Here is an 18607-nt window from a genome sequence, read left to right on the forward strand (position 1 = left end):
CAACCGGCTTATAAACTGGAAACATCCTGTGTAATTTTACTTCTGCTTTAAGTTCACACTCTGCTGAACTATGCTTTACTTTGACTACAGGACTTTGAGAAGTAGTGGTAAAGCATCTGCCAGTCCATGAAGAAGTTGGGCTCGTCCATAGATTATATGGGACCTGAGTGTAGACGCTGAGAAGTACGGCGGCCCTTTGGTCTCATCTCCTTGGTTATGGTTGAACTGAGGCAAGGGAGGGTGAAGTTAGTTAGCTTTCTTTCAGGGGTGAGATCCTGTCTTAGGCATGTTCTCTTTTTCTCCCCCTGTCTAGATCCTTGGCTTCTGCGTTCTAAAAGTCCTGTGGGCAACCCCCAGCTGATCCAGTTCAGCAGGGAAGTGATCGACCTGTTGAAGAGCCAGCCGTCCTGTGTCATCCCCATTAGTAATTTCATCCCGTCCTACCACCACCATTTTGCAAAGCAGTGTCGGGTATCAGACTATGGATATTCCAAGCTGATAGAATTATTGGAAGCCGTACCTCACGTATTGCAGGTAAGGAAGGCTTAAGGATTATTTGTTTAATGACAGGAACGTTCCTCTGTGGCCTCAACTCCTTCAGGGAAACAGGATAGTTGGTAACCTCATTTGAGGTGACTTCTCAGTTTTTCCAGAAAACTATGAGTTTAAACATAAAAAAGGAACCCTTCAGAGCACTGAGGAGTATTTTCCTTCTAATCTCTGTAGACTGACCCTCCTCTCCCTAGCTCAGGACTCTCCAGGATTGTTCACTCTTACAGAGGAGCTGCCATGAACATGGGCTTAGCTCTCATCTTAGTTGAAGACCAGCTCCTGGGCTGGAGCCTAGCATTGGTTCCTAAGGAGTCTTTGCCCTATTAATTTAGCTTGTTCCGTAGCTTCTTACCCATAAAACAGCTTCCAGCTCATCAACTGGCCTGGAACACCTTCGCTGTCTTTTGTGGACAAAATTGGTTGCCCAGATTAATAATATGCTTTTTATTTCCGTACTCATGACTATTTGGGAAGGGGTATAAAGGGAAAACAAAACGGGGGCAGGGATCTCTGGCGCTTGAACAGTCGTTCATTTTGACCGTCTGCATTCTGTTGACCTACATGTGTTTGAAAATGCAGATCCCATACATAAAAGGACCTGTTCTCCAAGACAGGTAACAGGAGAGAGAGGGAATGCCATCACCCAAAGAGTCAGTACATGCCAAGGTCTGACAAGTATATATAATCAAAGTGTTTGATTTGCAGATTCTCGGAATGGGCTCCAAACGTCTGTTGACCCTTACCCACAGGGCCCAGGTGAAGCGCTTTACTCAGGATTTACTAAAACTTCTCAAATCCCAAGCCAGCAAACAGGTCATTGTGAGGGAGTTCTCACAGGCTTATCATTGGTGAGTTGATGAGAAGGGGGGGCGGGGGGGACAAAAAAGAAAGCAAATACTTCAGAACACTTTTTCTTCCCACAGATTTAAAATCATTATCCAACGTTTTCTATTTAGCATTTTTGAGGAAGACTTAAAAGTGAATTTAGCAAGTGATATTTCTGATTCTTTACCCACTTTCCTGGTTGAATTCTAGGTGTTTCTCAAAAGACTGGGATGTCACCGAGTATGGTGTTTGTGAATTGATTGATATTGTCTCAGAAATCCCAGACACAACGATCTGCTTGTCCCAACAAGATAATGAAATGGTGATTTGTATCCCCAAGAGAGGTATGTTGTCCTAAATGTGCTGTTAGACAGTTGTGTATCTTAACAGGGAATCCTATGTCCTTTCCCTGCCTCCATGGTTCCTGAAGATTCCATGGACAGTGCATCATGAGAACTATCGTGGTACGTTGGATCTGGGGTTCTTCAGAGCAGGTGCGGCCACTTGCCAACAAGAAAAGCAAGCTAGTTTTTTTAGAATTCCCTGTAGGGGAAAGACGGGCATAAGCAGCACTTTCTTGAAATGCCTTCTTCAGCCTGTCTATGGCTGTTGAACACCATAATTATCCAGCTGAGAGACAGTTACCATGGCTGTCTCCTCTCTTTAACTGAGCTACTTGACTGTGCACTCTTGAGAAAGAAAGAAGATCCAAGCAAATGTTTTGTCTTTCTCATTTTGGTCCTTCTGGTTGAGCTCTGGGAGCTGAGATAAGTAAAGTTACATGTACCTACTGCCATGTTCTCCCAGTATTATTAATCCGTGATTCCTAACCTGTGTTCCTGCAGAACACTCCTGTTCATGAAATCATAATCCCTGAAGGCTTTTGGAGTGAGTCATGTCAATCTTCCGGATTCTGATTTAAAAATTGATAGAAGCAAAAATTGCAGTTGAAGCTTTTTCTCCCCTATACTTTTGATAAACTTTTGTTGCCTGATACTCTGTCCTGCTAGCAATTTTAACTGAAGATTAGAAGAAGACACAAAAAATGTGTAGCTTTTCAGAAATGCAACTTTATAGAAATAATTTCTAGGTTACTCTTTCAGGTACAGAGACCTGGAAGTATGTCATATGCATGTATACGGGATAGAAGTGAGGGATGGAGAGCTAGAGAAAATACACCTAGCTTGCAAGGCAAAACTACATGGGGGTGTATGTATATGTCTTTCGTAGTATACCGTAGTAGTCTCCTGGCTTCCTGGTGCTGTGCCCTTGACTGAGTTTGAAAACCATTCTGCAGAGAGAGAACATGAACATGTTTTAGGTTGCATGTGTTTGGAAGGCAGAGATGGTAGCTCTTGTCATCTGTGCGTGGGACTAATATAGCAATCAGGTTTAACACAGATGAATGAAAGAAAACTGTGATTTGTTTTTTCTTTTTTAAGAGCGTACCCAGGATGAAATAGAAAGGACAAAACAGTTCTCCAAGGATGTTGTCGATTTGCTGCGGCATCAGCCGCACTTCCGGATGCCCTTCAACAAATTTATCCCCTCCTACCACCACCACTTTGGCCGGCAGTGCAAACTCGCATACTACGGGTTTACCAAACTACTTGAACTTTTTGAAGCCATACCTGATATTTTACAAGTGAGTGAAGAGATTCTAGTTATCCTTTTCTGAGCAATGTATGAGGGGAAATTTTCCTTTTCTGGGTCTGTTTTTCCTGGGAATAAGGAGTTAGGAAATAGGAGGGAAACCTTCAATATTTCGATCAAAGAAGCTATGTTGTTGGCTCAGTACTTAGTATTTTTAGGTAAATGTGAGTTTTTAAACTTTAATAAAGGAATTATTCTTTGAATTTGTTTCAGGGGAATTATTGAAAAAAAAAGATTAAATAGTTTGATTTCTTAAATGGAATATTCTTCCGTTAGTGCCATACTTCTCGAATCTCTCAGGTTGGCAATGGGGGTGAGTCTATGAGGTGATGCGAATGCTTGGCTGTTAAGTGACATTGAACCAGATTTCTGTTGTTGATTTTATTAGTATTACTATTTTTGACTCTTAAAGTACTTCTAAAATTTTTCTCGTGTGTGATAAAATACACATTACCTAGTTAACCCTTTTTTAAGTGTGCATTTCAGTGGTATTAAAATCTTGCAAAACTGAAGCTCTGTATCCACAGAAGAGCCCCAGAGCGCTTCTCAGCTACTAAGTGTATACATTTATGTGCCCTCGAATACCATGAACAGTCCGAACTTGTTCACTGTTGCCTTTCCTCCTCCCTGTGTGTTTTCCAAGGTATTGGAATGTGGAGAAGAAAAAATCCTCACTTTGACAGAGGTGGAACGAGTCAAAGCTCTGGCTGCCCAGTTTGTCAAACTCCTTCGGTCCCAGAAGGATAACTGCCTTATGATGACAGATCTGCTTACAGAATATGCTAAAACTTTTGGTTACACATTTCGTCTCCAAGACTATGATGTCAGTTCAATTTCGGCTTTAACACAGAAACTCTGCCATGTGGTAAAGGTGAGCAGATCTTTGTTTTTATGGATGAAAATGTGGCGGCGGCAGCATCTTCCCCGGGATGCTTACCTGTGCTTAGCATTTCCTTGTTCACCCTTGGCACTGGTTACCTCTTCACAGGAAGTGCTTTGTGTGCCATTAATGCATTACTAGGTAGTAAGAGAGGACTCTGGTTTGAAGAGTTTTGGTCTTGCTCTTGTGTGTTTCTTAGAGGCCTTGCCGAAGTAATGTCTCTTTGAGCTGAAGAGGTCTCTCTTTTATCCGAGGGTGTTTCTTCTCAGGAGTATCCTTCTAAGCAGATCGTGGTCTCTGACGGTGTGGGGAGACTATAATCACTGATTATACTCCTTCCAGATTCTGGCCCCCTTGAGTAGATTTAGGAGCAGGCCAGGCTCACAACTGGAGAGGGTAACTTCCTCTTCCTGCCCGGGGCTGAGCTGACCCTCCCCATCCTAGGCAGAGCAGCTGGACAGTCTCAGGCTGCTTCCTGCACAGAACCGAGAAAACTCACTATAAGGAGGGAGCCGTGAAAGGGAAAATGTACCAAGTGGGGGCAGCCCCAGTTCCAGATCTGGAAGGAATCCAGTTATGTACTGTGTGGTTAAAGGGAGAAGAACCTTCACAGGAGACAGAGAAGGAGCTGCTGGAGAGCAGGAAGGACACTAGGAGTGTGGTCTGCTCCCAGTGCCGCCTACTGGGAGGACCGGTGAGGGAGGGACTAAGTAATGTGACCTTCAGGCCTAGCTAATGGGGGGGACTTAGTGTTGCTGGCCAGGACGGGGTCAGTACCAGTGTGTGGGGACCAAAGAAGGGCACACGGAGTGGGTTGAGGCAGGAGGACTAGGACACGACAATAGTGACAGGTAATGCAGACAGCTTTTTGGCTTGTGTATTTGTGAGGGAGGAGAGTGCGAGCACCATGCTAGGAGACCGCGGGATGGAGTGGGCCAGTGCGCTCTCTGGTGGCTGCTTCGCTCCCAGGTGGAGAGCCTTGAGCATGTGTGAGAGCCACAGGGAAGGATCTGCTCGAGGAAGAGAAGTACACAAAGTCAAGACAGGGCAGCAGGGTGGGGTTCCTGGGAGGCAGGCCTGGGAATTGGCATTCAGCAGGAGGCACAGCCCTGATTACTAGTACTGTGACTGAAGGGAGGGAGAGTAGGGTGGCTGCCGTAAGTTTGATGTTCCTCACTGGGAAGAAGAGGGAAGGACTGAAAGAGACCCGATTCAAGATTGAAGTGGCTTCATGGTGCTTGGGACCAGCCAGGACCCAGGCGGGGGAGCTGGGAGTAGGGGGAGCTCCGCAGGAGGGGGGTGGGACCCATAGCGCTACTGTAGGGCTACCGTGGGGAGGGTCACTGGCACCAGGCTGCTTTGGTGCAGGCACGGGGAAAGCAGACAATTGGCCTCAAGGCAGGAGTTTGCCAGACAGTGCAGAGAAAAGGCACAGGGACAAAGGAGTTTATGGAGTATGACCAGAAAGGCAATGAATTAATGGCCTGTCGTGCCAAGGTGAACAAAAGAAGAACGTGTGAAGAAGGGAGAGGACTTGAATTGGGAGGACATTGGAGTCCATGCAGGTGCAGCTGAACGGGAAGAAGAGCCCATCACTGGACTCTCTTTCCAGTCTCCCCACCCCAGCGTCTGCCCCCACATTCTTTCGCATGCGGTTTGCATGGGGAGTTTGCATGAGCTGCTTGGGAAGTGGACAGTAGCTGGTAATCCCAAGTGTGACCTGGGAATGGGGTTCTGGAGTGGAATCGAGTAGGAGAGGATGTGCCTGGAGATGGGGTGGATGAGGAATGGAAAGGCCACGCGGTGGGGTAGCCCTCCTGGTTGCTCGGTCACCCAGTATGCGAAGGCAGTGATGGGCTCCAGTCGATAGCAAGTCTTAGCCGTGAGCAGACACTTTGAAGAGCGAGGGCAAGTGAGTGGGGAGTTGGGGCATCAGCAGTCAGGATGGTGAGGGATCGGAGGGGCTCTGGTGTGCTCCCTGGCTGCTGCTGCCTCTCCCAGGAGCCTCTGGGAAATGCTGATGCCCGAACTTCACCCCTGCCTCTGACATTCTGATGTAATAAGTCCCAGTGTGCTCGGAGCATTGGCATTTTTTACAGGCTCCCCAGTTGATTCTGTTGTGTAGCATGGGTTCAGAACTGGGAGGTGTCTCTAAGTAGCATCAAAAGGGCAACTTTTAATTTTTTTTCCTTGAAAGAATGGAGTTGTAGCAATGGTCTGGGCATCAGAGGGTATGGCTCGGATTCCCCTAGACTTGAATCTGTTGCTTGTGTCTGCAGAGGAAATCTCTCATTGAAATAAATCTCCATGGATCTGTAACCACGATAAGTGGGGTGGAGGGTCTACCGACTAACCTCCTCCCTTGGCTCTGGGTGAGCGTCTGAACCAGGGACCCACTGGGATTATGAACCCAGAGCCCCAGAGAGTACGAGCCTCTGATTACCCAGCCCTGACCGAGGCACTGAGACCTGTGGTCTTGGCTGGGAGACCAGACAACTGTAAACTTGGTTTGCCTCCCAGCACCTAAGCTCGTGCATGCTGAAGCTCTGCCGGTTCTAAGTCCAGGGATGGCTCAGTTCAGCCTGTTCCTCGGCCCAAGGCCTGCCGCTCTCAGTTAGCCCTTGCTTGTTTCTTTACCTGCTGTTTGGTCCCCCAGTGCCCACCTGTGTCTTTTCCAGAAGACCCCCCCTCCGACCTTGTATCTCCTTGAGAATCGAGGGTGAGACATGTAGTCTGATAGGAAAATACCCACTTGCTGGCTAGTGATGATGGACTAGAGGAGTGCGGGTGCCTTTAATCAGAGTGGGCCTTCAGTCTGCTCTGGGCCACAGAGGTGGGGTGAGTCGGTCTGCAGAGCAGCCCTGTGGACCGTCGCCTGCAGTCCAGACTCCCCCCGACTTGAGCGCAGCAACCTTCAGTTCAGGATCTTGGGCCCCTGCGTGTCAGCTGGCCAGTCTTACCTCCTTCCATAAGGGAGTGGAAGGAGTGCCGTAAGAGAGGGCTGGTGAGGATGGCTCACTCTGATCGTGGACCAGCAGAAAGGGAGAGGACAGTTCCCCCTCCAGTGTCCCACAGCAGCTGAAAACAAACTCATGCACTCACTTCTATGTAGGAAAAGGGAGTAGAGGTTTTCCCTCCGTTGGTCTCCCTAGCCCAGAGGAAAGGAGCTGAACCGGGTGGCTGTGGCCAGTGTGCCGCTCTCAAGCTGGGAAACTCTGGGCCTCTTGTTCCCCCAGATTGCCGACATGGAGTCGGGCAAACAGATCCAGCTGATCAACCGCAAGTCCCTGCGCGCCCTCACTGCCCAGCTGCTGGTGTTGCTGATGTCTTGGGAAGGAGCTGCCCACCTTTCTGTCGATGAGCTCAAGAGACATTATGAAACCACCCACAGTGTTCCCCTCAACCCCTGTGAATACGGATTCATGACCTTGACCGAACTTCTGAAGAGTCTGCCCTACTTAGTGGAGGTACGAGCGCTAACGGTTCTGTAGAGCCGTCTTCCTGAGGTCTGCTGAACTGCTCCGGGGTCACCTGATGTTCTGGCTTAGAGGCTGTAGAGCGGGGAAGGACCAGTCAGCTGTTTTGTGGTTGAACATACGAGGCAGGGGTGCAGGCACCTTGCCCAGTTGAGTACCCAGGTAAGGGGGAAGCCCTGGCCTCCTGAGTCCTGAGCTGGGGTGCTTTTGTGCTATGCCAGGCTGCAGTTTGCTACTGTTAGCGCTTTCTGACGAGATGGATGGTGTGTGGGCAGGGTGGGGGGCTGTCATCAGTCAGACACAGGTCAGAAGGGAAGGCTGGTCACCCGGGTAGACTTTAAGAATAGCACTGAAGATGAGAAGAATCACGGAAGAATATTACAGATGTAGATAAGCCCCCCCCCCCCCGCCTGGCCAAATTAACAAAATTGACCCAAGAAGTGAAAAATTATACCAGCTGGGGCACCTGGGTGGCTCAGTCTCTTAAGCATCTGCCTTTGACTCAGCCCAGGTCATGATCCCAGGGTCCTGGGATTGAGCCCCGCATCAGGCTTTCTACTCAGTGGGGAGTCTCCTTCTCCTTCTACCCTTTCCCCCGTGCTTGTGATCTCTTTCTCTCTCTGTCTCTCAAGTAAATAAAATATTTATTTGATGCAGAAAGGGAGATAGCACAAGCTGGGGCAGTGGCAGGCAAAGGGAGAGGGAGAAGCAGACTCCCCACTGAGCAGGGAGCCTGATGTGGGACTTGATCCCAGGACCCCGGGATCATGACCTGAGCTGAAGGCAGATGCTTAACCGACTGAGTCCCCTAGGCGCCCCTAAATAAAATCTTGAGGAAAAAATTTTGACCATTTACCACAAAGGAGGCTCTAAGATCATTGAAATTTTACCAATGAAAAAGACACCAGGACCAGATAGGTTAACAGTTGGATTTTTAACTAACTTTGAAGAATAACTCCCAGCTTCCTAAAAACCATTTAGGTCATGTTAAAAGCAAAACAAAAAGACAAAAGAACCTCAACACTTAATTTTATGCATCCAAAGCAACTTTAATACCAAAAACCTAACTAATACAATCCTCCAAAAGACAATGGTTCTAAATAGGGTATTAACCAGTAAAGTCTAGCAATGTGGGAAAAGTGTGTTTTCCCATTGTTACCATATAACCATATGATGGATAACTAAATAATTGAGAGCTATTGACAGAAACTCTCTCCTTAGCCATACTCGGGCCAGGCTCCTTCTAGACTAGACCACGACCTTGGATGTCTTGGTAATTTTCCGTCCACCAACACCCGCCACCCCCCCACACCAGCTATAAATCTTCACTTCTCTTTATTGTATTCAGAATGGAGCCCAATTCTGCACTGAGGTTCTTTCCTTTTATTGGGGATAGTTCTTGAATAAAAACTGTTTTCCACCTTTACTGTCCAGCTCTGGTTTGTCTTCACAATATCACATCCAACAGGGGCGCTTGGGTGGCTCAGTGGTTGAGCATCTGCCTTCGGCTCAGGTCATGATCCCAGGGTCCTGGGATCGAGCTCCACATCGGGCTCCCTGCTCCGCGGGAAGCCTGCTTCCCCCTCTCCCACTCTCTCCCACTCCCCCTGTTCCTTCTTTCTCTGTATCTCTCTCTGTCAAATAAATAAAATCTTTTTTTTTAAAAAGTATTACATCCAACATTTTTGAAACTCTGTGGATTATCTATTATGGGAATAGTGGTTCGAGGCAGCATCAACGGATAACCCAAGACAGAAGGCTTTCCGTGGCCACCTTGGGCTGGGAAATACCCCTTCCCTTGGAGATTATCAGTGCACATTAAAGACTCTGGAAAGGTTTATGGTAAAGAAATTTGTTTACTTGAGGACAGAAGAGCTTTGGGGTTTCTTCCTTACTAACCACCCCCCCACCCCGGTCCTTTTTTTAAAGAAGACTGATGTCATCCTGCAGCACAGAGTTCCTGGGATCCCCACTTTGGGCGAGGGGGTTCGTTGGCCTCAGTCCCCGCTGTCTGATGCAGTCCTCTCACTCTGGGGGTTTGCCTCCCCTCCTTACAGTCTCCTTTTGTTTGAGACCGCACATCTGCCAGTTTCTTTCCTTTCTGACACGCTGTTTCCCCAGACCTCGGCCATCTGAGACACACAGCGAGAACTGTAGTTTGCTCTAAGGCAGCACTTGCTGTGGGCGGAGATCCTTGAATGAGCGCCCCCCTCCTCCCAGGCTCAGTGGCCATTTTCAGGTTGATTTGGTGCCTTTTTACTCTCAGCAGGAAGCCGGGACTCCCAGGTGGGGCAAGACCAGTCACTCTGGAAGTTTTGTGTTTTTTTTAAGATTTTATTTATTTGTCAGAGAGAGAGAGAGAGAGTGAGCAAGAGAGGACAAGAGGGACAGAGGCAGAGGGAGAAGCAGGCTCCCCGCTGAGCAGGGGGCCAGACACAGGGCTCCATCCCAGGACCCTGAGATTATGACCCGAGCCAAAGGCAGACATTTAACCCGCTGAGCCTCCCCAGGTGCGCCACTCTGGAAATCTCTAATGCTGCGTTTTTCTCTTGGACCAGGTTTTCACCAATGATAAGACAGAGGAGTGTGTGAGGCTTACGAGCCTGTACTTGTTTGCCAAGAACGTGCGCTCCTTACTTCATACGTACCACTACCAGCAGCTTTTTCTCCATGAGTTTTCCGTGGCCTATACCAAATACGTCGGAGAAACACTGCAGCCTGAGACCTATGGCTGCAGCAGCGTGGAGGAGCTCTTGGGAGCAATCCCGCAGGTGGGTGTTCCTGGAGCCTGGAGGGGGTCTTCTGGGAGAGCCCGAGGCTCGCTCTCTTGAACACAGTCAGCAAATGCTGCCAGAGTCATGACATGGCAGGCATTTTGAAAGACATACTGTTGGCATTAAAGGAAGGATTCTCCTAGGTTCTGCAAGCCTTTATTAAATGCGTATATGCCAGGTGAGTAAGTTGCAGCCCCTTTCCTCAGAAAGGTGTCAGGCGATGGAGAGTCAGGGCACCTGGCAGGTGATGAGGCAGTGTGATCAGCCATCCATGGGTACCCTGAGCGGGGCCCCAGGTTCGTTCTAGAGCCCAGATGTCAAGGATTTATAGACGTGAACTATGTGACGAAGATGGGATGGTCTGGGCAGAGGGGATTGGAAAAGCAGATGCAAAGCAGTGACAAGTAGTGTGGAACGTTGAGGACATTAAAAACCAAGCAGGGACCTACCAGTGCAGTGGGAGCTCACTTGGGGAGGGCCTTGCTCCTCCGGGGGAGCAGAAGGACCTGGAGGAGAGACGTGGAGAGCCTCGGGTTTGTGTGTGAAACCAGTGTCAGTGCTGTGTCCAGAGTAGCAGGAAGGGAAGAGGGAGCTTGGCGAGGGCCCTGGACGTGGCCGGAGCCCAGGTGAGATGATAAAGAGACCGAACCTGCGTGAAAGTATCGCAGGAGGCAGCGAAGGACCCAGGGAGGCTGAGATCCAGACTCGGTGCCGACGCGTGTGGGGGTGCTGGGAGCCGGGGGCTTCCGCTGCCACTCCTGCTTCGCTGAGGAGGCAGAGCGAGGACTCTGTTTCAGGATTAGGACCAGGAGCTTAGTTTGGGGGGTCTGGAATGTCCCCATTAGTTCTCTTAGGGTATATTTAGTTTCTGGAGGAAATAGGAAGGACTCTTGTGCGAGAGCTGTCTCCTTAAACAGACCAGAACTCGTGTTGGGGAGATGGTCATCCTGAGAGCCCTGGAGAATATTTTTAAAGCTGAGTCTCATCATTTTTAGACTCCACGTTTTCTTACAAGGTGCATGTCTCTGTCAGCTTCTGTTACTTTGAAAGCTAAAGAAAGTATAGAAAAATTTTCCTTGACGTTAGTTTCTGACTTCTAAGATAATCTAGGGTCAGTGCAACAGGTCCCGTTCCTCCTGGACTTAGGGCTTATTTCCCCTCCTTTTCCACTGCTTAACCAGTAGTATGTCTTGTGTGCAGGTGGTCTGGATAAAAGGACATGGTCATAAGAGAATTGTAGTGTTAAAAAATGACATGAAATGTAAGTAAGCACCCATTCCCTCCCTGCTTCAGAAATCCCGGTTCTCCCACTGACTTTTCCCTCTGACGGCTGCTCTTGGTCCCCCAGGTCGATTGAGTTCCCTCGGGCTTGCCCCCACCCATTCTGAAAACCAGCCCTCGGCCACAGAGCACATCTCGGTGGTGCCTGAATCTGGCACAGCTATGGAACTTGAACTTGGAGCAGGCGGCGATGGTAAGCGAGGCACAACACAGCCAAGCTTGTGAAATTCTTGGAGAACTGGTAGGGTGTATGCTGGGGAGTGGGTGGGGGCAAGGACCACAGTGAGCCGTCTTCGTATATTCTCCAAAGCAGTCTTGTGTTTGATTGGTAACAGAAAAATGAGCCTGCACTTCATAGCATTTTATGGTTCAGGTTCTTGAAGGCTGTTGACACCCCAGTAATGACAATATGTCAGCCCAGTTCAGACCTAAGAGGAAAAAATTTTTCCAACATTTGCTAAAACAGTATTTTAAGACTATTGCAATTGGATCCACTCTGCTGCACCCAAGGAGGGAGATGGAAGTTAATTCTGAGTACAAGGATGGACAGGGATGTTTTAGTTAAGGAGCAGAGCGGGGTCAGCGGTGGGGGTCACATCACCAGGAGAAGACATCAGGGGTGGAGGACTGAGGGCCTTGGTCGGAGAGCAGGGGTGCAGAGTTCTCACAGAACTGACTTCCCAAGATGCTTGCCAAGACTGGGCTCGGTAAGGACCAGACAGACATGGAAGGCCAGGGTCAAGGCCTCATGGAGAAGAGGGCGCAGAGGGCCAGGCTCAAGTTGGTTGGAGAGAGTCTTTGTCACAGGGCCTTCCCGAGAAAGACTTGGTGGTAGTGCATTAATAATACTCAAAACAACACCGATCCACTCAGATTTTATGTGGAGCTTCCTCTGTAGGTAGAAATTGACTAGCTTGAGCTCTGTAGCAATTGTAACTTTACTAAAAGACTTTTGAATCCATTGCTGCATATGAGACTTTCATCTTTGTATGACTCTCTTAAGTCGCTTATTGGAAGCGTTGCTGTGACCTTTGTGTGGAGGACTCATTACACGTTTTATAAAGCATGGGACTGGAACTCCCCACCCTCAGCTGTCAGCACAGCCTGCAGGGAAGTCACCACCAGTCTCCGAATAAGGGACCCAAGTTCTGGGAGGTTAAAGAGCTTACCCAAGGGGCTCCTGCATGGCTCAGTAGTTTGGTGTCTGCCTTTAGTCCCAGGGTCATGGGATCGAGCCCTGCATCATCAGGCTCCCTGCTCAGCGGGAAGCATGTTTATCCCACTGCCCCTGTTTGTGTTCTCTCTCTCACTGTGTCTTTCTCTGTCAAATAAATAAATAAAATCTTTAAAAAAAAAAAAAAAAAAGCTTACCCAGAATCACTTAGTGAGAGAACCGGGGCCTAGCTTTTGCTCATTTTAACTACTTTATACCTCTTCTAAGGACTTACTTTCCCCTCCCCCTGATTGTGGAGCCTTTTTTGGTGTTTGTGTGGCCCCTTGGGGCATTGCTATTTCTGAACACAAATCTGGAGAGCCTGGCTTGTGGCACTTCATTTACCAGAGAGTGACCCTGACCTTTCCGTTAATGACTTTGTTGTTGTTGTTGTTGTGGTTGTTAACCTTGTGTTCTTGAGTATTTCCTGGCCTTTTTCATCTTGAAGGCTGAGAAAGAAAGCCTCAGGCATAGACTGGTGGTAGACTGCTGTCCTGAGTTGAGCCCCGGCCTGCCTTCTCTGTCCAGGGCCCCACCAGACAGAGCAGGAGCTTCTTCGCCTAACCAGTGACTCCCCTGTGGACCTTCTGTGTGCACCTGTCCCTTCGTGCCTGCCGTCGCCACAGCTGAGACCAGATCCTGTCGTCCTCCAGTCTGCTGATCTCATTCAGTTTGAGGAACACCCTCAGGAGTGTTCTGGTAGGATGTGCTGTGCGGTCGCGAGGTTTTTCTCTCTGGGTTAAAAAATCAAAGCACGACGCCTGTATGGTAAAAGTTTGACGGAGGTGGGGAGAAACTGTATTTTCAGGCACAAGAATACCTATACTGATTATTCAGGACCCTCTTTTCCAGTCGGTCTTCCTGCGGAGTTGGGTTCATAGCCCAGGGAGGCTTGGGGAGCCCCAAGCCCAGGAACGATGGTGCGTCTGGAGGGATGACGCAGCTGGGCCGTGGAGAAGCCCACGGAGGCTTCCTGGGCTTGTGTTGCCCGCCTTTGTAAAGGTGCAGCAGCTCGCGGGTACACCTGGTGGCCCACGTGCATGCACGGCAGCTCTGGTCCGGCCTGCAGGTGAATGATGGCCCTGGGTTGGGGCCTCATGATGGTATGAGCAGGGGAGGAAGGGCCATCTGTGACTTGAGCTCTGGACCCTGCACGGTGGGCTGAGGAGGGACAGGAAGCTGGCTGCAGCCAGCACTGACCTGGGATGTGGGGGTTGCAGTGGGAGGCGGCTCCTGGCACGCTCGCACCTCATCCTCCCCGCAGCCCTGCAGGATGGGTGACAGACCAGAGACCACACTAGCCCCAGGTTGCCGGACTGGGAAGTGTCTGAGCTGGGATTTGAACCCCAAGCCTCTTATCTTGCTGTTGTGTCACCTGGCCTCCGGAGAGGTGGCCATCTGCTTTGTCAAGGCCTTTCCCTTTCGCCTTTGTCTCTCACAATGGGTGCTTCTCCACTCCGCTTACCGTTCCAGGGGGAAACCAGGGGCAGCCTCGTTGCCCCGGGAGGGAACTGAGGCTGTTTATCTGGAGAATAGGAGGTAGGGAAACGTATACTTGGCTTCCCACTGGAAGATGTAGAGTGTGACAGAAGCAGGGGTGTGCTCCTCTGGGAGGGACAACAGGAGCCGGTATGAGGTGGATAGCAGCGCGCCTGTGGGGTTGCAGCTGCGGTGCGTTTAGTCTGCTCGAGTTCAAGCGTATGTGTGGGACCACAGAGAGACGCAGAATGGTGTGGGCAGCTGTGTGTGCCGTGCTCCTGCGTGCCGGCCTGAGAAGGGAGCTGGGGCTCTGCACCCCCTCCATCACTCGGGCCTCTCCGCGCCTCTGGTGCGAGGGCCCCCTGCACATGCACACACAGTGGGAGTCTGAGCTACAGTACATCTTGTGGAAGCAAAAGTGGCCCCCTGTGTAGGTGGGGCTTGGCCAGAGAAAGAGCAGCCTGTAAACACTGCAGGAGAAATGGCCGTGTTCCACGGCCGGAATATTTCAGGTGAATTCTGCCTCTGTGCGCTTCTCTCCCTGTCGGCCCACCTTAGATCCATGCAGGGCACAGCCAGTCAGTGGAATGGGCCTGGGGCTTCCTGACACTGAGGCCCCTCCTCGTGGGAAAAGTCGTTAGGTCCCATGAGGCTCATAGGTCTTTAACTACCTGACAGAGCGAGTGAATGGGCAGAGAATCCAAACTGGGGGTAAAAATGTCTATACCATTGCCCATTGAGTTATAGCCAAAAATGGAGCTTTCTAGAACTTTGTAATCCCAGGGAGAGTGAGCTGAAGTGCAGTTTTATTTATAAATACCAGACTCACATGACTCGTTGGCCACATAGCTGATAACGGAAGTTGCGGCATGGGCGTGATGTTTGGTGGGTGATTTTAAAAATACTTTTTGAGATGATACGAGAGAGAAACTAAGACCCCACACGTCTTCCAGGTCCCAGAACTGAATGTGTTTGCTCTTTGGTGTTTACAGAAATTATGATTTTAAACCAAGAAGAGAAAATTGAAATTCCAGTACCAGTAAAGAGTAACAACCCAGCCTCGGACTCCGGCTCCTCTGGCATCTCTGCAGCTGTCCCGGTGCCTCCCTGCCCCTCCTCGGAAACCTCAGAGTCACTGCCCAGCAAGGACCCCGTGGAAAGCCCAGCCAAAAAGCAACCCAAAAATAGAGTAAAATTGGCAGCCAATTTTTCCTTTGCACCTATAACCAAGCTTTGACTCGCGTTTTGAACATAGAATTAGGATGGGGAAACACTGTCTGATTCTGCACACAAAAGTGGGTTCAGAAAACACAGCCTTTTCCGTTTGAATGCAAACCCCCTAGAAGCCAATTTCTCATCGGATTTATCCCATAACGTTTCGTTTCTTTGACGTTGAACACAGCTTTAGAGCTGAAGTGTTTCTTTCTTTTTTTCCCTCCCCCAATTATTTGGAAAAAGCAAACAAACCAAAAAAAAAAAAAAAAAAGCAACCCCCCCCCCCAAAAAAAAACCTTCCTGGCAGTTGTTAAGGAATCCTCAATATATCTTACCAAATTTTTCTTAATTAGCATGTGATGGTGTTCCGTAAGGAGAAAGTGGTGAGAACTCAGCTGGAAGGGAGTGGTTTTACTGCCATTCAAGCCACATCCATGGTTGGATCTCACATGTAGCCTAAGATAGCCTCTCAGCCTTTGCTTACTGATGTTTCCAGACGGTACAGATCAAGTGCATGGCGTGTGATAGCACAGAGCCTGCTCTGCGGCCCTGTGTGTTCTCATGCGGAAGCAGAAGGGCAGGCGAGGCGGGGAGAATGTGTTTCCGGGTTGGATATGAAGCTTCCTGGCTTCCATGTGACTTGTAAGCGTGCCTTGTTTGTTTTATTGAGCTGTGTCTGTAGTTGACAAATGTGGCTTCATCACAGATGTTTTTTTTTTTAACCCTGCTTCCACTTCAGGGTGCCATGTAGGAGCTTTCTAGACAGTTGAGGATGTTTTAAGCTTCCCTTTTATGTTACGTTCCAGTGTGATGCGGATTAGGTTAAGGAAAAGGAAATGGTCTTGATGTCATGAATTTAAAGTCAGCATTTGAATTCCAGCACACAGTACTGTGTGTTGAGCGGCAATGTTGGGAAGAGAGTCTGATTTTCTAAAATATGCATGAAATGCATAAATTACAAATCAGAGCTGAGGGGTGAGATGTTTTAACCGGAGCGATATCGATCCTCTTTCCACTAGGAAGAGACAAATTCTATCTATACGTGTGAAGGCCAAGGTTGATCATCTTAACCTTGTATTTGTAATTTTAAACCTGGTTTTGGTAGCTGGGAAGCTTTATGTGTGAGTGTGTTGCGGGGGGAGTGCTTAGTGTCTTTTAATAGTGTCTGCTTTTACTGTTACTTCTCACTGTTGGAAGCATGTTTGGGTTTTTGTGGTGTCTGATGTTGGCATTCGGGAAAAGCCAGCTTTTGAGAGAGCACTGCCCTGTGGAATGACCTTCGCCTTGAGGTGACGGGTGGTCTCTCACCCCTCCTGGAGAAACCTGACATTTACAATGGGTTGTATTTGTTGGGCAAAAAGGCGGATTCATTCATAGAGCAGAAAGAACCTGTTGGCATAAGGTCTTCCACTACTGAGATGGTTTCTTTTGGGGAAATGTTTGTATTTTGTAATTTCGAGAAAGCCAGAAAATGGGCTCTGATTTCACAGCCAGCATTTTGATAAAATGCCACAAAACAAGGGCTCCAGAGAGATTTCTACAAGTCGGGTTTTTGTTCCCCAAAATCTTTAAAATGAAGCCAGTGGTTCCCAGTTCTCCAGACGTGGCCCCAGCCGAGATGGAACGACCCTGGAAAAGCCTTGCAAGCAGTATGGCCCTCCGCGAAGCCTCTCCGAATGAAGGCATTTGTCCTACAGACATAGTACGGCAAGAAGTCAGATGAGCAGATGAGCAATTTTTTTTTTTAAAGAAGCTTTTAACCAGTGTGAGAAAGTTGGTGTCGAGAACCTCAGTGGCCTTATTCTGAGACTCCTTAAGGCTGAGTTTGCACTCTCGGACTTTAGTTTTGCTCGCCTAGGCGGGATCGACTTTAAAAACATCAGAGGTACCAGTACAAGTCACGAGGAACAGCCTCAGCAGCTTCTTTGGGCAGCAGAGAGGAGCCCGAGGGCTCATGCTGTCCCGGGAGTGTGGTCGAACCCAACCACTCGCCGGAGTCGCCAGCCAGTCTGGGACGCGTGTGTGACCAACCATCGCTGTTGGAAGATACGAGAATAAATACAGCGTGAGCTCGTTGTGTCCGTGATGTACTCCACAACGGCCAGTCTGATTGCTATCTATTTTTTTATCCAGAGGCTTTAATTAAATGATGTGATGAAATGATGTATGAGAATTAAGACAAAGAAATTCTTTATTTCTGGGTGGAAAGATGTACCAGATTAGATATATCTGTTTAAAGAAAAAAAAAAAGATAAAAAGTTATCACCACAACCCCCTTTCCCATCTTGCACTGTTTGTTTCGGATTGGGCTTGGGGGAAGAGATGTTTTTTCTTAACTGTCTACTTTGTTTGAACACTTTTTTTGTGGTTCAAGTGCTGTTTTGTGTGTTGGGACCAAACAGTTGTCAATAAACTTTACAAAGCAAGCATCAATTTGAGTTTGCCAAGTGCTGTGTTATTTGTCTGAGGGGAGGGGTGAGAAGCCAGTCCAGTCCTGTCCTCTTTCCACGTTGGGTTTCCCCAACTTCTCACCCCTACTGAAAATCCAACTGTTTGGGGGAGAGTGAAGTAGCCTGACATTTTCAGGGCCCTTCTCACTGAGCCCGCAGCCCTGATGGGTGTATGCACTCCTGACACCCTAGGCCCTCGGAGGTTTCCAGCCAGGTTTCGGTGTGGAATCACCTGTGGGGCAAATCCAGTAACGACAGACGCCTCTGGGTAGAAACCTGAGATAATCCTTTGGGTCTCTCTCACATTGGGAGAGAAATCCATTCTGCAGGCTACCTTTTTGGTCACTGCCCAGCATGCTTTTCCAATAAGCCCATTTGGAAAAGACTTCATCGATTCCATGTTGAAGTCCTTCCTCTGAGGCCACTGTGACACCTGCCACCCCCCCCCCCCCGCAAGATATCTGAAAGGACCTAGAAGACACTTGAATGTTGGGGTAGATTGCTTCTTGATGAAGTGCCATTTTTTAAATTCCAACACAAAACTGCTCTTAAACACCTTTGGCAGTCCTTTCCAAACATCTTTCGTGGTAGCAGATCTTTGCAGAAAACCTTGAGCTGCCACCATGCCCCTTTCAGCTGACACGGGGAGGTTCTGTAGGTCTGGACTGGGACTTGGAACAGGGCATTGCCTTTCTCTCTCTGCGCTCCCCACGCGGTCTGGAGGTGGTAGCTTTGAAGATGGCTGGCTGAATGAAGGCGCACCTGTCCGTGCAGAGAAGACAGGTGTCCACATCTAAAACCTGGCTCCC

The 18607-nt window shown here is 48.9% G+C and overlaps 1 protein-coding gene across 7 annotated transcripts in view; it reads left to right on the forward strand.

Moving 5' to 3' along the window:
- The window catches only part of MARF1 (meiosis regulator and mRNA stability factor 1), a 39472-nt gene extending 21691 nt beyond the window's left edge, over window positions 1-17781 (forward strand). For all 7 annotated transcript variants that reach the window (XM_080830304.1, XM_080830306.1, XM_080830305.1 and 4 more), the window contains 11 exons: window positions 314-534; window positions 1258-1400; window positions 1588-1721; window positions 2820-3022; window positions 3674-3901; window positions 7147-7377; window positions 9945-10157; window positions 11361-11421; window positions 11509-11634; window positions 13183-13353; window positions 15126-17781. In XM_080830304.1, coding sequence (XP_080686430.1) covers window positions 314-534; window positions 1258-1400; window positions 1588-1721; window positions 2820-3022; window positions 3674-3901; window positions 7147-7377; window positions 9945-10157; window positions 11361-11421; window positions 11509-11634; window positions 13183-13353; window positions 15126-15370 — 1976 coding nt within the window. In that variant the 3' untranslated portion in view covers window positions 15371-17781. The remainder of the gene's footprint in view (window positions 1-313; window positions 535-1257; window positions 1401-1587; window positions 1722-2819; window positions 3023-3673; window positions 3902-7146; window positions 7378-9944; window positions 10158-11360; window positions 11422-11508; window positions 11635-13182; window positions 13354-15125) is intronic.
- Window positions 17782-18607: the final 826 nt, after the last annotated feature.

The sequence above is a fragment of the Martes martes genome (genome assembly GCF_963455335.1).
Source record: "Martes martes genome assembly, chromosome: 18".
NCBI lineage: Eukaryota > Metazoa > Chordata > Mammalia > Carnivora > Mustelidae > Martes > Martes martes.